Below are 19,606 nucleotides of genomic sequence, written 5' to 3'. Positions count from 1 at the left end.
CTGTGCGGCCTAGGGTTTCCACCCCCTAGGCCTGCGCCTGCGCGAAGGGTCGCACCTGATGGTGGGAGGTGGTAGCTGCCCCTTCCCTTCGGCGGGCGGGAGAGTTAGGTAAGCCCAGCCGAACGGTCCGGCACGCGGGCCTCCGGGGGGTGCAAGCAACCCTGCCAACTGCCCAGATGCCCGCGAGCCTCTGTGCCCCCGGCCGGTCCGCGCCTCCCTTCCCGTGTGACCCAGAGGCTGCTCTGACGTGCTGTGGCTGCCTCCGTCTCCCCTGGTCTCCACACTTGTGCTTTTTGATTATGCCCCTCAGCTCGGCCCCGCTGCCCGCACTCCAGCCGGCCGAGGTTTGGTTTGAGTCCTAAGCGACCCAGTTCATGGTGGGGCCAGGCGGTTCCCGCGCAGTCTCCGGGAGCCGCTCTCAGAACGGCCTTCTCTCCCCCCACAATGTCTGCGGACCCGGGCCAGGTGTGACCGCGGACGCCAGGGCTGTAGCCTCCCTAGGGGCGCCTGATGGGTATCCTAGGGGCGCCTGATGGGTGTCCTAGGGGCGCCTGATGGGTGTCCTAGGGGCGCCTGATGGGTGTCCTAGGGGCGCCTGATGGGTGTCCTAGGGGCGCCTGATGGATGTCCTACGCACACTCTCAAGGCCTCGCACAGGGCTGGTCTCTCAAGAGGGGCTAACACTTGACCCACTCTCCTTTGTTTGGCCTCGTTCATTCATTCATTCTTTCGTTCATCATTGATTCAGGAAGCATTTGAGTTGAGGTATTGCTCCCTGTGTTACATCCAAATCTGCTCATGCCAGTTGGGATTGTGAGAGTGGCCCAGAAGGAAGTGTGCGAAGGGATGCCTGTTGAGACTGTATTGCTGATCTGCTTCCGCCCCTGAGAATTGGACCTCTGAGACATTTTTCCTTTCTCCCTTCTTGCCATTCATACGCTTCTCGGTCCGATTCCCGGTGTGTGTCTTTATTTGAAATGGCTTAGCACGTGGAAGCTTGGGATCTTACGCGTGTCCTCTAACCTGTTTTAGCCTATTTCCTTATCAGTAAGATATTTACCTTTGAGAATTATAGTGCGAATTAATGGAGAGTTGTTGGGGTAAGTCATGGGCTTGCCCTTTTGTGCTAGTGTATAAAATATACTGGAGTAACCAGAGTTACATAGGGACTATTACTTTAAATTAATAAGGTCCTTATTTAACAATTGTGCTATGTATAAGCTCTCTGCTAGGTAATTTATAAAGGTGTGTGTGTGTGTGTGTGTGTGTGTGTGATATAGAAAGAGTAAATTATTTTCCTCCTCCATTTGTGTTCTACTTTTTATTGGAATTTAACACCTGTAACAAACATTGTCATTTTGGTATTTCTGGAGCGCTAGGATCCCTTAGTTTAGCATAATGTTTTTTGAACTCTTGATTACAGTAGTCACCGTTTGAGTATTCAAGTGTGCACTTGGTATCACTGGGCATTTGTGAGAAGATGTGAACTACAATGATATTAGACAAGGATCCACAATGATAAAAAATGCCAACAGTTTAGCCAAAGTGTATTCATGGAGTTTCTAGAATGCATAGGTTATATTTCCAACAGGGGCAGATCATTACTCCATGCAGTTTGTTCTCACCTCTGATTTTGGCAAAAAAAAAAAAAAAAAAGGAAAAGGAATCACTTAATTGGTCCTAGCACATGACCCTTTTGCAGAAACCAGTCACACATATTTAAGAAATTAGAAAATTTGTCCTTCTTAGCTATGAGAGCTGTTTACTATATTAGTCTTCATGTGCATACACGCATATGCATCTTCCTATATTCTGAAACTAATACTTAGAAAATTGACTTTGGCTCATAATTATTCTTAGGTGTTGGAACATTTAAAACAATGGAAAAAGTCATTATTGCATATGATCTTAATTTGTTTTTTATTAGACAGCCACTCAAGGAAACACCATGAAAAATGCTGATATCAAGAGACTACTGTATACCCATCTTTTATGCATATTCTCAATTATCCTAAGCATCTTCATTCCATCATTCTTCTTGGAGAACTTCTCAATATTGGAAACTCACTTGATGTGGTTGTGCATCTGTTCTGTTTTTGTAACTGCCGTCAATCTAGTATTATATTTAGTGGTGAAACCAAATGCATCCAGTAAAAGAAGTTCATTATCATACAAGGTAAGGCTCATTTCTTGATAACTGATTTTTAGTTAGAGGTAGTGGTTGTTGTTTTTTAATGGAAAAATAAAGCATTATTCCAGTACTCACTTGAGTTATTTACAGTGACTAAAGAGAATGTTAGTTGCTGGAAGGCTGCCCACAGCACTCGATAGAGCCTTGTTGGGCATTAATTGTGTCTTCATGAATAATATAGCAAATATTTCATAATAATAAGGGCTGTTTGTATTGTATTCTAGCAGTCTGTTACTGGTAAATAGTTCATAGATACTGGTTAACAGCATAGCTCAATACATATCATAGAAACAGAAATGCTTTTTGACTATAGTGCTAGTTGGGTGGGTAGAATATTGGCGGGGGGAGCTCTATTGAGGGCTGTGTACCTGACTGTGAATAAGATGTGATCTGACTTCAGGATACCCAAATCCAAAGAACATTCAACTGTTCACACATGGGAATAAGTTATGTTTGTAAATAAAATGGAAACATGTACTGTCCTTTAGGCATTCTCTTAAGTCTTTAAATTACTCTTTTTTTTTTTTTTTAAGGTAACCAGATTTTTGAAATGCTGTTTCTACTTTCTTATGTCTTGTTTCGTCTTTCATGTAATTTTTGTCCTATATGGAGCACCATTAATAGAGTAAGTCTGAAATTTCTACCTTAAGCCAATTATATTTTAAAATACTTTTTTGCTAAACAAAGGGCTAATTCTGTTGATGATTAGAGAGAGACTGTGGTGTGTTTTATTATTGGATCAAGGAAGGATACTGACATCATTGCCCTTCCTTAGCAGGAATAACTAAATTCATCAACTGCTCTTATTACCTAGCCTTCTATTACACAATTGCATGTGGGGGGTGGAAGGTAGATGAGAAACTATACTATACCAATAAGTGTGTGACCCAATAGTGATAGGGATAACTTAGGTAGTATTAGCATGTCAGTTCTTAGTAAATGTGATTCTGAAATGCTTGAAAAAAGTTTGTTTTCTTAAGAAAAGCCAATAGATTCCAGTATTTAAATACTTAATAAGTTAATGATTATAGTTTAAAGGTAAAATTTAACTCAATACTTTTTCAAAACTGACCAATTTTAAATTAGTGAAAATTCATGAATATCTCTTACATTAGAATTTGGGAAACTTTAGCAGTGATTAATGATCATGGTGAAAGGAGTGATTTATGTATATACACAAATACATAGCTATAATACATAGTTATATAAATTTATACATAGCTTGTTATATATACATATTAAATTAACAGATAATTCTTTTATAGAGAAGGGAGGACAAGACCTTTGTAATGGCAAGTGGATATTTCTATCTAATCCATTTTAGAGTAGAATGAATGTCTAGAGCAATGGTGTGCAAAGTGTGGTTCTAAACCAGCATCAGCATTTTACTTAAATGCAAATTCTCAGGCCTCAGTCAGTCAGAAATTTTAGAGGTGTGGTCCTCCAATCTCTAAGTTTATCCAGCTTTTTAAGTGGCTCTGATATAAGCTAAAGTTGAACCACTGGTTGCAGAGAAAGTTCCAGAGACTATTGAGGAAGAAAGTTAATTATCTGGAAATGAGGTTTCTTGCTTTGGCCAGAATGGATCCCAGGGTTTTTAATACTTCTGAACTCTACAATTAAAGTCAGATATTTGGTAGATTATTTTTTATAGCTTACATTTTTTATAGTCATCATTTTGGTAGGACTCATGTTACCTTTCAAAGGAAAGTGCAAGAAAATATTATTATATTAAATCTATTTAAGTAACAAAGATTATGTATGTGTACATATGTGCTCCTTTAATACTTTTTAAAAAATTAATGAAGTTTCTTTTTCCTAGGCTGGTGTTGGAAACATTTTTATTTGCAGTGATCTTGTCTACTTTTACTACAGTACCTTGTTTGTGTTTGTTAGGACCAAACCTCAAAGCATGGCTAAGGGTTTTCAGTAGAAACGGGTAAGTTTTAATTTTATATTTTAGTGATTTGAAAAATATTTTAAATTAATGTATTTTTCTATTCATGGCGGCTAGCTGATTATTTCATGAGTGTTTCTCAGCTCTGTATCGTTCTCGGAAATGCATTAAGGGCCCACTGCAGTTGGGGACTGGAGAGAGGGAAGGAGTTGTAAGCACTTAAGGGAGATCCAAGCTGGCAGAACTACAGGCCCCTCCCTCTGCTTTAGCAAGATCAGCTCTGCATTTTTCCATATGGTAGAATTCCACTTAGCCTTTCATTTGAAAAGGGGTTTCTGCTACCAGAGGTAATCTTTGAAAACCACTCCTCAGGGATAATTTGTCACTGTGATAAAAATTTGACAGATAAAATTGCTTCCTTATGTATTGTAATGTAGAATTGGAGTCCACAATCTAAAAATGTTTAGTGTCATAACTGCCATTTCTTGTTTAGCCTCTTTTGTGATATGACACCTGAGTGCAAGTTTTACAGGATTTTACTTCCTCAGCAGCCATATATATTTTCAGCATAGCTAAATTAAAATTTTAGCTTCTTGAACGGCATTGAGATGATTTGTATCAGAAATGGTTGGGGGGAAAAAAAGAAATGGTTGAGTCATAATTAATAAAACTAGAAAGTTCCTTGGTGTCCATAATTTTGTCCTGTTTATCACCCAGTGGCAAAAACTCTTGAGCTCTTATTTCTCTGTGCCATGTGGAGCTTTTTTTTTTTGTACATGTGTGTGGATTCTGAAGTGTCAGCCATGATTCTCTCCCTGTCCCTTGTTCACGGGACAAGAGTGAAATGAGCAAACAGTGTGAGGCTAGAATTGTGTAAATCAGACAGTAAGTATTGTAGGAACTGAGGGGTGGGAGACCACTGAAGAATGAGTTGGAGGAGGGATAATCTATGAAGGACTTGGATCAGGAGTATGAGATTTGAGGAGACTGGGAAAAGGGAAAAACACGTCATGCTAAGGCAATGAATGAAACCATAGAAACTGAAATGAACATGGTATTTTTGTGGGATTTGAGAGGGAACAGCCCACCTGGAGCAGAGGATGCCTGATGGGTATCAAGGCTCCATAAATTACTGACTTTTTGTTTTTGAAATGAATACTGTTTGTTCCCTCTTCCGAACCACCTAGTGTTCATAACACCTCTAGAAAAAAAAGTGTAATTATTGAAAACTTTTTCCCATATTGTTGCCACAATATCCCAAATGGCATTGATTTCTTTTAGCATTTTAGTTTGAAAAATTTAAACAGTGGAAACCGGTTAAACCTTATTGGTTTTGTTTGGTGATTTATCCAGCTTTGAATTTTGTTTCTGATAATAGTGTATTGGGGGGAGACATCTGATTCCTGCTATAATATGACGTATGCAGTCCTAAAAATCTCTGCACTATGCAAACTTGGGCAATAAAAAACTCATAAAGAAAGGTGGGAACTTAATAAAAATGGTAGGACAGTTTTAGACATGTTAAGAAATACCTAATTATTGTAATAAATGTGGCCCTTTTCCTTGGGAAAAATCCTGAAATTTGCTTTTGCAAGTAGGTGTGGGAGTGGTTGCCTCTTGTAAGTCATTATAACTTTGACCCAACAATTCCACTTCTAGGATATTATCATAGACTAGTGGCCCGGTGCATGAAATTCGTGTACAGGGGAGGGAGTTGGGGAGGGTCCCTCAGCCCAGCCTGTACCCTCTCCAATCTGGGACCCCTCGAAGGATGTCCTACTGCTGGTTTACAGGGACCGGGCCTAAACTGGCAGTTGGACATCCCTCTCACAATCCAGGACTGCTGGCTCCTAACTGCTCACCTGCCTGACTGCCTGATTGCCCCTAACCACTCTGCCTGCTGGCCTGCTCATCCCCAACTGCCCCCTGCTGCTGGCCTGCTCTCCCCCAAATGCCCCCCCCCGCCAGCCTGATCACTCCACCCCCAACTGCCCCCTGTGCCAGTGTGCTTGCCCCCAACTGCCCCCCTCGATGGCCTGCTCACCCCCAACTGCCCCTCTGCTGGCCTGCTCACTCCAAACTGCTCCCCTGCAGTCCTGATCACCCCCAACTGACCCCCACTGGTGGCCTGCTTGCCCCCAACTGGCCCCCATGCTGGTCTGCTCACCCCCAACTGCCCCCCCCCTCCCGTCAGCCTGATCATCCCCAACAGCCCCTCCCCCACCAGCCTGATCACCCACAACTGTCGTCCCATCCTGGCCTGATCACCCACAACTGCTCTCCCCTCTTGGCCTCTAATCGCCTCTACCTTGGCCCCGCCACCATGGCTTTGTCCAGAAAAATGTCCAGAAGGTCTCCTGGAAGGTCTCCCTGTCTAATTAGCATATTACCCTTTTATTAGTATAGAGGCCTGGTGCACAGGTGGGGGCCAGCTGGTTTGCCCTGAAGGGTGTCCTGGATCAGGGTGGGGGTTGCCTTGGGGTGTGGGGTGGCCTGGGCAAGGGGCCTGTGGTGGTTTGCAGGCTGGCCATACCCCCTTCAGGGTGGGGAGTCCTGCTGGGTTGCCTGGCCAGCCTGGGTAAGGGGCTGAGGGCTGTTTTCAGGCTGGCCACGCCCCCCAGTGACCCAGGCTCCCAGCCACTCCTTCAGCAGCGGCCAGGGCAGATGGGAAGCTTGGCTTCCTCCATCGCCAGGGGCAACCCAAGCCTCCTGCTTGCTCCAGCTCCATGGCCGCCACCATCTTTGTTGGGTTAATTTGCATACTTGCCCTGATTGGCTCGTGGGCGTAGCAGAGTGATGACCAATTTGCATGTTTCTCTTTTATTAGTGTAGATATATTGACATACCTATAAAATATTGATTATAGATTATTCCTTGCAGCTTTGAAAATAGTATAAATCTTCTTTAATAAGATGGATCACATTTAATTTAATCTACACCATGGAATACTATGCAGTTGTTAAAAAACAATCAAGTCTTTATTTATTAAAATGCTGTTAAGTGGAAAAGAGCAAGGTGAAGAAATGTGTATAAGATGCTACCATTTATGTAAAAAGTTGCAGGATAGAATAAATATGCCTTATGCCTTTGGAAGAATACACAAAAAACTAATATAGCATCCATTGACTCTGGGGAGGGGATCTGAGAAGCTAGAAGACAAGATAAGGAGGCTTTCCACTAACTACCCTTTGGTATCTTTTGAATTTGAACTATATTCATGTACTACATGGTCAAAATGAAAATTTTAAATGAGTAGGATTTTGCCAATAATTAACTTACTTTTCAGTAATTGAGAAAGTTAGATCTGTAGCCAGAATCTGTTAGATTTCTCTGATGCCACCTAACTTTCAGTAGACTACAAAAATATCCTTCTAAAATTTCTAACATACAACCAGATAACGGTTCAGTTGCTAGAAAACTATGACTAAAAATAATCAATATGTAATATAAAACATTTTCTTTATCACACAGGGCATGGCATGAAATAGTAATATGCAAAAATAATAATTTCTAAAGCATTTTCATATATGTTATAGCATTTAATTCTCACAATAGTTTAGTGAGATACTCCTATTTCACCATTTTCTAGATGAAGGTATTAGAAAGCTAAGTGATTCACCAAAGTCCAATAGCCAGAAAGAGGTAGAGATAGGACTTGAATCCACATCATCTGATGGTGTAGAAATTTTTAGAAGACTCCACTAGTTGAGGGTCAGAAAACAAGTTCCTATCTTGTCTTCACTACTGGCCCATGATGTTAGACAAGCTATTTAACTTTACAGATCCTCATATATAATATTATTAGAATAATACGAATTTGTACTTTCCAGGATTATTGTCAGAACTGATGAAACGAGTGAAATCAAATAGTAAGTGCTCAAGAAATGTTTGCCCAGTGGATTAACAAATGTTAGGGAGCATTTTTATAACTCAAACTTCCAGTTTGTTTGTCTTAGTAGCTCTTTCTGGTCCGGGTAACAGACCCAGGAGTGCAACCATGAAGAAGGAGGAACCGTTTTTCAGTTCATTGAATGTAAAATTAATTTGAACTTTTTCGTAAGAGGGGAACTTAATTCTTCCTGTCTCCATCACACATCACTAGTTCACCTTTCCCCTAGCACTTTCATCACACTTCAAGAATTTAGAATAAAAAGCATGTCAAATTTTGAATGACTTAGGAAATAATTAACTTGATAGGTTAACTTGTTTAATGTTAGAGTTGGCCTTAAATGTTCACTGTTAGGCAAAAATCTTTTTAAAATTCAAAGATCTGACTCTTCTGCAGTGAAAATATGAAATACCCACAAAAAAAAAACAATTACTTTTGTGTTATTTTGAAATTGTTCCATTATACAGTTCACATTATTTATGTTAGGTCACAACTTTAATTTCAGAGAATTCTATTATTATTTAAAGAGATTACACAAAACATGAATATGTTTTTCCCTACCCAATAATTATTTACAGAAATTTAAATTCAGATTTGAAGTTCTTACACTGTAGTTTAATTAATTAAAAGTATTTAAACTGCCTTAAAGTACTGATTGAAGATTTTAGAGCTTAAAATATTTTTATTATTCATCCTGTGTTTTAGTGTATAAAACATGGTGGAGTTTTTGTTTTGTTTGTGTAAAGCTGGCCCTTTTAGTTTATTCAAATATGATCATTTAGATGTTCAGTATGAACAGGCCAATTTTGAATTGGGTTTGACATCTCACTCAGTATTTTATACTGCTTTTAAGTGAAATAAGTATTGCATCCTAATTTTTTTAATGTACTTATTTGCATGTTTAAATTAAGTAGATGATATCAGTTGAAGACTGACAAACACAAAAGTTTTCATTGTGTTGGAATTATATCCCAAGAGGATATAATCAAGATATTATCAAGATTTAATACATAATTAAATAACACTATTTTAACAAGATTTTCCCTTAAAGTAAATACAAAGTTATTCCAGATTAAAAAAAAAAAATGTTGTTTTAAAGAGACCTTTAATGAAGGTAGAAAAGTAATTTGGTTTCTTAAAAAGTTCTACCAACTTTTTGGTGTGCTTATTACTGAATGAATGTACTCAATTTGTACTACTTTAATTCAGTTTGTTGCCTTTGTATTATAGTTATTATGGGTTTTTTTATTTGTAGACTTTCTTCTAAAGGAAAATAATAACCCCATTATCTTAAACCTGTATTTGTCATTGGAGTTTGCTTTTTGACTTATTAGTTAGTTTCTGTTGTTAGGTAAATGTTTAAGTGAGAATCGGATCACTTTCGGTGAAGTGAAAAAATTGAATTTCTGCATAGGTGCCTGAATCTGTAGTTATCTTGCCAAGGTAAAGACAGTTAGCAGGACCTATTTGTAGACCAAAACAACAAGCCTTTTTCTCTCATCTTTGTACTGAAGTGGATTTTATGTTGGAAAAACCACTGTAGACATTAAGAGTGAAAAGGTCTGAATGATGAAAAATATATATATATTAAAAAATAGGCAATTTCACCTTAATGTGGGCATAGAAATTTAGTGGCAAAGAGGGATTGGTTTTAATATTCATTCAGTGGCTAAGGGGAAAGTTTACATAGAATTCTATAAAATATATTTAGCCACTAGGAGGAGTTGTGTGGTGTCTCTTTTTAAAATGAAGAGTGAACAGTTAAAAAGATCAACTCCATCTAAACAAGCACTGTTTTGATGACAGTCTGTCCAGCCACAGTGTTTAATGTGAACTACCTCAGGTACCTGATACAGTATTTGGCATTCAAAATATTCTATTTACTTCAGTTAATATTTGGCATAATGAATTTCAGTGGAGTCAGTGTGGCCAGTTACTTGGGGCTCATTGACATGAAAATTGATCTGTAATATTGCTCGTTATTTACTGAACAGTGAACCATTTATATTAATTCTCAGCCTTATTGACTATGTGTATACATTCCTTAATTATGAAAAAATTAGCCAATAACCATAGAATTCAGATGACTTTATTATGGAAACTTGTAAAATAAGAATAAACCAATGTTAATATTGCTATAAATTAGTTAATAGGAAGGAATTTATTTTTTATTTATTTTTATCTTGTTTATTACAAGAAACACTTATAAAATTTTAAATAATGGAAATATATAGAAAGTTAAAGATCCTGGTAATCCTATCAAAGAAGCAGCTATTAGTAACATTTTACATATTCTAATTTTGTCTATGCATATAACATATGTAATTTGAAAACAAAAAGGGCTACACTATCACTGCTCTTATCACTTGCTTTTTTCATTTATTAGAAATGTCTTTCATTATATGTGTGTATAAACTACATCTTCTTGCATAGTATTCTTACTTAGTATATCTTACCCTATAAGCAATGGAAAATTTCAGCTTATTTTGGTATGAACAATAAGGAAACTGATTATGTCACATAGCAGGTGGTGTGGTTCTAGATAGATAGTCAAGGTGTGGCTGTGCTCACTGACACTCCTGGTTCTCATCATTGGGCTGGTAGTGAGATGGTAGCAGCTCTCATCCTTGAGTTTTCCTAAACTAATCATTGGGAAGGAGAATGGGATCGCCATTATTTAATTATTTTAATCATCATAGATGAGATGTATGTTGGGCAGTTAATCATTATTACAAGTATTCCATACAGTTTCTGTAACTAGTTTGCTATTGAGGTTATTATCACATTTTATTTTTATTTTTATTTTTTTTGAGGATCAAACCTGCAACTGGGGCATATGCCCCTGACCAGAATTGAACCTGGGACCCTTCAGTCCACAGGCCAACACTCTATCCACTGAGTCCAACTGGCTAGGGCTATAACATTTTTTAAAAAATAAATCTTTATTGTTCAGATTATTACAGTTGTTCCTCTCCCCCCCCCGCCCCCCCATAGCTCCCCTCCACCCGGTTCCCCTCCCTCCCCCCACCCCCCGCACTGTCCTCATCCATAGGTGTATGATTTTTGGCCAGACTCTTCCTGCACCTCCCACACTCCCTTCCCCCGGAGAATTGTCAGTCCACTCCCTTTCTATTTCCCTGATTCTATTCTATTCACCAGTTTATTCTGTTCGTCATATTTTTTATTCACTTGATTTTTAGATTCACTTGTTGATAGATATGTATTTGTTGTCACTTTGTTGTTCATAATTTTTATCTTTACCTTTTTCTTCTTCTTCCTCTTCTTAAAGAATACCCTTCAACATTTCATATAATACTGGTTTGGCGGTGATGAACTCCTTTAGCTTTTTCTTATCTGTGAAGCTCTTTATCTGACCTTCAATTCTGAATGGTAGCTTTGCTGAGTAGAGTAATCTTGGTTGTATGTTCTTGCTATTCATCACTTTGGATATTTCTTGCCATTCCCTTCTGGCCTGCATAGTTTCTATTGAGAAATCAGCTGACAGTTGTATGGGTACTCCGTTGTAAGTAATTGACTGTTTTTCTCTTGCTGCCTTTAAGATTCTCTCTTTGTCTTTTGCTCTTGGCATTTTAATTACGATGTGTCTTGGTGTGGTCCTCTTTGGATTCCTTTTGTTTGGGGTTCTCTGCTCTTCCTGGGCTTGTAAGTCTATTTCTTTCACCAGGTAGGGGAAGTTTTCTGTCATTATTTCTTCAAATAGGTTTTCATTATCTTGCTCTCTCTCTTCTTCTGGCACCCCTATAATTTGGATGTTAGTACGCTTGAAGTTGTCTCAGAGGCTCCTTGCACTATCTTCATATTTTTGTATTCTTTTTTCCTTTTGCTTTTCTGGTTGGTTGTTTTTTGCTTCTTCGTATTTCAAATCTTTGACTTGATTCTTGGGATCCTCTAGTCTGCTGTTGGATCTCTGTATATTATTCTTTATTTCAGTCAGTGTATGCTTAATTTCTAATTGGTCCTTTTTCATATCCTTGAGGGTCTCACTATATTTCTTGGAGGTTTCTAGAAGATTATTGATTAGCCTTATAAACGTGGTTTTGAACTCTATATCCAGTATTTTGCTTTCCTCCATTTCTTTCATTTGTGACCTGTTTCTTTGTCTCCGCATTTTGGCTGCTTCCCTGTGTTGATAGAATGGCTTTGTGTGCTAGGTGTCCTATAAGGCCCAGTGGCTCAGTCTCCCTAATAACCTGAGGTGGACACTCTTGGTGCACCCCTTTGTGGGCTTTGTGCACAGTCTTGTTGTAGTTAAGCCTTGATTGCTGTTGGTAACACTGATAGGAATTGACCTCCAGGTCAGTTGGCTGTGAGGACCAGTTGTGTCTACAATGGGAGAACTTCTGTGCTGAAGACACCCTTATGGGGCAGAACTTGCTTCAGTGGGGCTTTGGTGCTCACTGAATCTGCCCCCTGAGTGTGTCTCTTATGGATGTGAAGAGTTGTAATCTGGATGGTCTCACTCTGACCACTGGGTAGACTAGCTCTTGGATCTCCAAGGGGATGCAAAGTCACCCACTGCCTGAGGCCACCCAGCAGGAGCTACAGAGAGATCTGCAGATTCCTCCTCTTTGTTTGGGGTTTGGAGGTGCCCAGATGAGGCGCAGCTGTGAAGTAATGCAGGCTACTGACGAGCCTTAGGCCTTTTGGAAGATCTGGGTTTCTCTGACCCAACTGCAGTTTGACAGGTTTTTAGGCAGAGAAAGGCCAGGCCATTAGTATGCAAAAGCCTCTGCACAAAGCTTGAGTGGGGTTGTAAATTGGGTGGGGCGTGGTCTCAGGGAGTCATTGGGCGGTGCAAATAGCAATGGTTGCCTGCCTTCAGCCCTCCCCCGATAGGTCCCTGGGTCTCTATGCCCCTCGGCCTCGTGTAGGAACAATGAACGCTGCAAGGACCTCTGCCAGAAAGCTGCCCTCACGTTCTGGCCCGATGCCAGACAGTACAGTTTCTCTCCATATGATTCTGGGCCCCCAGATTCTCACCCAGAACTGGATTTCAGAGCAGTCAGGAGCTTGTATCTCCCTCCCGGTTGAAAAAAAAACAGCGTACCCAGCTGCCAGACCCTTTCGCGCACACCTCCGTACCTCCACACCTCTGCACCTCCTATCGGACTCAATGCGCTTTTCTCTTTCCTTCTATTTGTAGAATTTACACTCAGCCAGCCTTCCCGTGGTTCTGGATGCTATTCGTTTTGTCTTTTAGTTGTAGTTTTAATGTGGTTGTACATGGCAGCAAGTTCAGGTATTTACTTATGCTGCCATCTTGGTTGTCCACCATTATCACATTTTTATGATTATAAATGATACTGTTATGAACATCTTTGTACTATTTAATTTTGAATACTTGTGCAAGGGTTTCGGTAGACTAAATTTCTGGAATAGAATTCCTAGATCAAAAGAACTTGATAGAGCCCGACTGGCATAGCTCAGTGGTTGAGCATCGATCTATGAACCAGGAGGTCACGGTTTGATTCCTGGTCAGGGCACATGCCCGGGTTGTGGGCTGGATTCCCAGTGTGGGGCATGTAGGAGGTGGCCAATCGATGATTCCCTCTCATCATTGATGTTTCTATCTCCCCCTTTCCCTTCCTCTCTCTGAAATAAATAAATAATATTTTTTTTTAAAGAAGAAATTGATAGACACTGCCAAATTAAAGTTCTGATGTGAAGAATAAGTGTATACCTATTTATCCTATATAATAAAAGCCTAATATGCTAAGTGTTTGGTTGTCTGGTCGTCCGTTCAACCAATCAAAGCGTAATATGCTAATGATAGGCTAAGGCCGCTCATCCGCTCATTATGATGTGCACTGACCACTGGGGGGCAGACAGTCGACCAGTCGCTATGATGTGCACTCACCACCAGGAGGCAGATGCTCTGACCAGTAGGTTAGCTTGCTGCTGGGGATCAGGACTGAGTGAGAAGGACCAGACATGCCCTGGAGCCCTCCTGCAGTTCTTCCCTGGCTGGACAACCTCCTGATTCCCTCCCCGGCCCTGATTGTGCACCGGTGGGGGCGGGGGTCCTTCAGCCTGGCCTGTGCTCTCTCGTAATCCTGGACCCCTCGGGGAATGTTGGAGAGCCGGTTTCGGCCCAATCCTGCAGGCCAGGCCAAGGGACCTCACTGGTGCACGAATTCGTGCACTGGGCCTCTAGTGTGTGTGTGTGTGTGTGTGTGTGTGTGTGTGTGTGTATGTATATGTATATGTATATGTATATGCGTATGTATATGTATATATACAAGTATGCTCATTTTCTAGATGAAGGTATTGGAGAGTATACACATACATACTTACACACACATAAGAGTAACAGTTTCACTGAATCGCCATTAAGACTATTTACTTTTCTTTTTAACCCTCACCCAAGGATATGTTTATTGAGTTTAGATTGGGGAAGGGGAGGAGACAGAGAGAGAGAAATAGCGATTCGTTGCCTCCCATATGCACCCTGACTGGGGATTAAACCCGCAACCTAGGTATGTGCCCTGACACGGAATTAAACCCACGACCTTTTGGTGTATGAGATGATGCTCCAACCAACTGAGCCACTGGCCAGGGCAGGGCTATTTACTTTATCAATCTACTGGGCCTGCTGCATAGTGGGCTCTGCCAAGGGGGCTCTGTCAAGGGAGCAGACTGTGCTACAGTAGCTCCATTGGGTTTCTAATAGGATGTCTAATCCCCAGTCAAAAAATTTTATAAATTTGACTTATGGAATCATCATTTATTAAATTTCAGCTGAATATTACTGATTAAACTGTAGATAGCATGTCCCTACCTCCATTCTCTCCTCCATGTTACAGAAAACTGGATAGAAAATAACATACAATCCTCAGAATTGCAGCTTCCAGACAGGAAAAATTGGTACCAGTTAAGATGGGATAACAGCTTCAAAGATAATTCACTCATTGTATCTGAGCAAATAGATGGTGTGGTAGCCTGCCCATGTGAAGTGTGAGCAAGATGAAAAACATGGCATGGCAAGCCTAAAAACACACTACAGAAAAAGAAGAAAAAGGCATGCAGAAGACAACGAATCCAGCTTAGAAGAAAATACTGCACACAAAGCAAAAACAAACAAAAAAACCACATAGTTTACCATAGAAAAATGTTATTAAGGATATGAATTTAATTAAATAAGAGCTCAAAGATGAGATAACGAAACAAAATGAGGTGGAGATTCCAAATTAATGAAATAGAGAATCCAAACCACACTGTTACAAATCATAAGTTAGAAACATAGACAAATTAGAAAATCAAGTTCCCGCATGGAGAAAAGATTTGAGCTAATCAAAATAAAAGAGGTGGAGAGAGGGTTTGGAAGAACAAAGCAGTTCAAGAAGAAATAATAGATATAGGGAACAGACAAAGGAAATAAACTTAAGATGAGTTAGTGCACCTAAAATGTAAAACAAAAAATAACTCAAAGAAATGGTAGAAGACAGTTTTCCCAAATGAAGGAATTACTCAGTTTGTATATTAAGAGGCTCACTATATCCTATATAATAAAAGCCTAATATACTAAGTGTCTGGTCATCTTGTTGGCCGTTCAACTAATCAAAGTGTAATATGCTAATGATATGCTAAGGCTGCTCAACCACTTGCTATGGTGCGCACTGACCACCGGGGGCAGACGCTCAACGCAGGAGCTGCCCCCTGGTGGTCAGTGCGCTCCTACAGGGGGAGCACTGCTCAGCCAGAAGCCGGGCTCATGGCTGGCAAGTGCAGGGGCTCCCGCCTCCGCAGCAGCACTAAGGGTGTTCCATGGAGCGGGCCCAAGCTCTGTTAGTTGGACATCCCCTGAGGGCTCCCAGACTGCGAGAGGGTGCAGGCCAGGCTGAGGGACCCTCCCCCCCCCCCCCCAAGTGCACTAATTTCATGCACCGAGCCTCTAGTAAAGAAAATAATTGAATGAATTGGGGTTACAGAATAGAATATATTTATTCATTAATATATTTATAAAAGATTAATATAAGCAATAGGAGTTATACAGTGGGATCTGGGCCGAAAAAAAACAAATCTTTAAGTAAAAGAAAATTTCAAGACCTGAGATTGTGGGTTAAGAAGGTCCATGTAGCCCTAGCCGGTATGGCTCAGTGGATAGAGCCTGCCGACTGAAGGGTCCCAGGTTTGATTCCAGTTAAGGGCACATGCTCGGGTTGTGGGCTCGATCCCCAGTAGGGGGCGTGCAGGAGGCAGCCGATCAGTGATTCTCTCTCATCATTAATGTTTCTCTCTCCTCCCTTCCTCTCTGAAATCAATAAAAAAATATTTTTAAAATAAAGGCCCATGTATTTCCAGCATAATGTATGAGAAGACAGCCACTTCAAGACACATTATTGTGAAATTTTAGATAACCAGTAATAGATTATCTAAGGGGTTCCAGAAGGGGGTGGTGAGGAAAACATGTTCCCCAGATAAGTCTAGGAGCCAGAATGACTCTGAACCTCTCAGGTAGGAATCAAAACAATGGAGCAATGCCTTCAAAATCCTGAGGCAAATGATTTCCAACAATTATAGTCAAATCATTTTCAGATGTAAAACATCTCTAAAATCTATTTTCCATGTACCCTTTCTCAGGAATCTATTGAAGGAGATACTTTAAAAAAAAAAAAAAAAAGGAAAATAGGAGGAGGAAGTCTTGGAATCTAGAAAACAGGAGACTCAAAATCACTGAGAAGCAAAGGGAATTTACAAGGTGATGGTGTAGCAGTTGCTTCTGGGGAAAGGAACCAGTAGTGATGAGGGCAGGAAGAAGACTTAGATTTCACTGCAAATGCACTCTCATTTTGTCCGACTCACACTGTGTGCATGTGTTAGCTTTTCAACTGAAAAATGCTTTCTTCTTGCCAATTGTTAATAGTTCATGGTAAATATATGTCAATTTGAGGTGTCTATTTTAAATGGACAGAGTATGTATGCATAGTGTTAACTTGTGCTTCTGTTTGTTAGATTCTGCAGCAGCTAAGATATATACCACCAACAATTTACATGCTTGTGTTTTACAGAGTTACATCCGTTTGGGAGAATAGTCTCCAGATCACCACAATTTCTAGTTTTCTAGGAACATGGCTTGGAGCCTTTCCTATTCCACTCGATTGGGAAAGGCCATGGCAGGTTGGTTTTAGCTACTTAAAGCTACAAGATAAATGTTTTTACAATCATAAAACTGATGACGCTAACATAGATTTTATTTATTTATTTGTTTATTTATTTATTTATTTATGTAAATTGTTTTGTTCAATGAAGTAACAATGACGGTTCTATCTTCCAGGATGGTTTTGTTTGTTTTCTACATATATAGGTGAATAAACAAGCTTAGTTAAAAAAAAAAAAAAAAAGCTAGAAGTTGCATGAATTCCCTGTTTTTAACCTTATAGTCATTGTCTTTGTGGCCTTATAGTCATACTTTTGTTAATATGATTGATGGCCAAATTATGTTGATCTTGAAATATTTTTTAAAAGCATGTAGCAAAATGGGTTTTTAAAAGGGGGATGTGATATAGATGGAAGCTCATTAACATCAGGTTTTCGGTTTCCTATCCCAATAGGATTTGGCTAAATAAGCTAGATAAAGCACTATGAGATAAGTGTTCTTTTTATCCCCATTTTACAGATGAAGAAACTGGTACCAAGAAGATATGTAATATTTTAAAGTTCACTGAGCTAGTAATGCATATATCATTATTTAATTTTTAATGGCTTATTAATATCACTGACCACTGTGCCATTATAGAGTTATTCTAAAATTTATTTAACAAACTCACTATTGATCATTTAGGTATTGCCAATATTTTACTATTATAAACAGTGTTATCATAAACATCTTTGACTCTGTATCTTCACAGATTTTCCCAATTATATCCTTAAGATAATTTTCCCTAAATGGAATTGTGCTTTTAAAAATATATTTTTCTTTTTCCAACCTTAAAGTTTTTTTCTGATTATAGAGACTGTATATACACTGTATTTAGAATACTTAAGCAATATTAATAGTTACAAAGAAAGTAAAAATTACTCAATATCCAGCCACTTAGATGCCTTTAAACTTTGGACTTTAATACTACTATCTCCAAAATGGAATTAAATCAGATAATCAAATCTCTTCTGAGAATGCTTATTTCTTAAAAAGCAAAATTGATTGAGATTGTCTTTAAAACAATTTAAAGTTATTTTAAAAATATTTTTACTTATTCCCATCAGATACCAGATAAATGAAGCATTGTTATATTTTAAAATCCTTTTTGTTTTCTCTGGTCTTATTAGTTTAAAAATTTAATATTTGGGAAACATATTTATTTTCCACAGTCACAGATGCCACAGATAATTTTTTCATAAATTGAAGCTAGGGATCATAAGGATTATAACTAAGTGAATTACTACAAATAATGCTAGAGTGAGGGATGAAATTAAAATTATGGATTTAATTGTTGAAGAGTAGCCTGTTTTTAGGTTACTTGGTATTTCTATTATCAAAGGTATTAAGCAGTGTTTTAGGTAGGCCAAAATAAAATATTAATTTATATGAATATGCCACATTCCAAACATGGATAAAAAAACTATAATACTTAACTGACTTAAAACGGTTTTGTTTATTTGTTTTTTAATCCTCACCCAAGGATATTTTTCCATTGATTTTTAGACAGAGTGGAAGAGAGAGGGATAGAGAGAAACATCGATGTGGGAGAAACACAAGGATTGGTTGCCTCCTGCACACGCCCTGAACAGGGCCTGGGCTGGGAGGAGCCTGCAACGGAGGTACGTGCCCTTGACTGGAATTGAACCTGGGACCCCTCGGTCTGCAGGCCAACACTCTATCCACTGAGCCAAACCGGCCAGGGCCAGAAAATGGTTTTGAATTTAAAAGGTGGGTTCATTGTAAGGCAGTCCTGTTGACAGTGGTCTGCTCGCAGGACTTTCAATGTGAGAGAGAATAGTGCTTTCCAAATTAACTCATTTGCATGATCTTAGCAAGAACCATTTAGCATTACTTTGACAAAAAGTTCCAGACTGGAGACTACACATCTCACCACAGACAGCTGTTCCCAGTTATGTACTGTTAGGCATAGGAGAGTGGTAGAGTATACACGGGTAGATCATCTGTATGTACTCCTATATCAGACAATAGCATTTGCTTTAGGAACATCTGGAAAAACATCACAGTCAAATTCAGAGGAAAATATGGTTATTTAAAACCAGTAGAAATGTTAGCAGGCTTTGAAAGATGAATTGTCATGCAAATGCAAATTTGTGATAAGCACAATAAATAAAAACATTAAAAAATAGCTTGCGAGGAATTATAATTGGCTGCCTGGGTTTAACCTTCCTTTTTTATCTGAAAGAGCCAGTAATCCTAATGGTTGTTGCTTTGTTCTAAGTGTTCTAGGTCCTCTGGTCTGCAGATAGGATGGTTTCCCCATGATATCTGTGATGACATATATCTCTCCAAAAATTATATATTGCAACACATATTTTTAAAAATTTATTTAAAAATATTCTGAATGAAATAATCTTAGTTTGTACCTTAACAGCTTGGTTTATAGTAGAGGCTCAATAAATAGTTATGAATGAATGGAGTCATTCATATGAGACTTAAGAATGACAGATG

General features: G+C 39.2%; 1 protein-coding gene across 3 annotated transcripts in view; it reads left to right on the top strand.

The window, feature by feature from the left end:
- PIGF (phosphatidylinositol glycan anchor biosynthesis class F) overlaps nt 1–19,606 on the top strand; it is a 77,276-nt gene that overhangs the window by 50,375 nt on the left and 7,295 nt on the right. Inside the window, exons 1-5 of one of the 3 annotated variants that reach the window (XM_070429141.1) lie at nt 16–108; nt 1,928–2,176; nt 2,725–2,816; nt 4,014–4,130; nt 17,007–17,115. In XM_070429141.1, coding sequence (XP_070285242.1) covers nt 1,949–2,176; nt 2,725–2,816; nt 4,014–4,130; nt 17,007–17,115 — 546 coding nt within the window. In that variant the 5' untranslated portion in view covers nt 16–108; nt 1,928–1,948. Of the gene's footprint in view, nt 1–15; nt 109–743; nt 766–1,927; nt 2,177–2,724; nt 2,817–4,013; nt 4,131–17,006; nt 17,116–19,606 lie in introns of those variants that run through there. The other 2 variants (XM_070429143.1, XM_070429142.1) reach the window with 2 other exon arrangements.

Source organism: Myotis yumanensis, unplaced genomic scaffold, assembly GCF_028538775.1.
Source record: "Myotis yumanensis isolate MYYU_CA2020_CCGP unplaced genomic scaffold, mMyoYum1.0.hap1 SCAF_11, whole genome shotgun sequence".
NCBI lineage: Eukaryota > Metazoa > Chordata > Mammalia > Chiroptera > Vespertilionidae > Myotis > Myotis yumanensis.
Note: the sequence above shows the minus strand (reverse complement) of the source record. Positions and strands in the feature narration are given on the sequence as shown.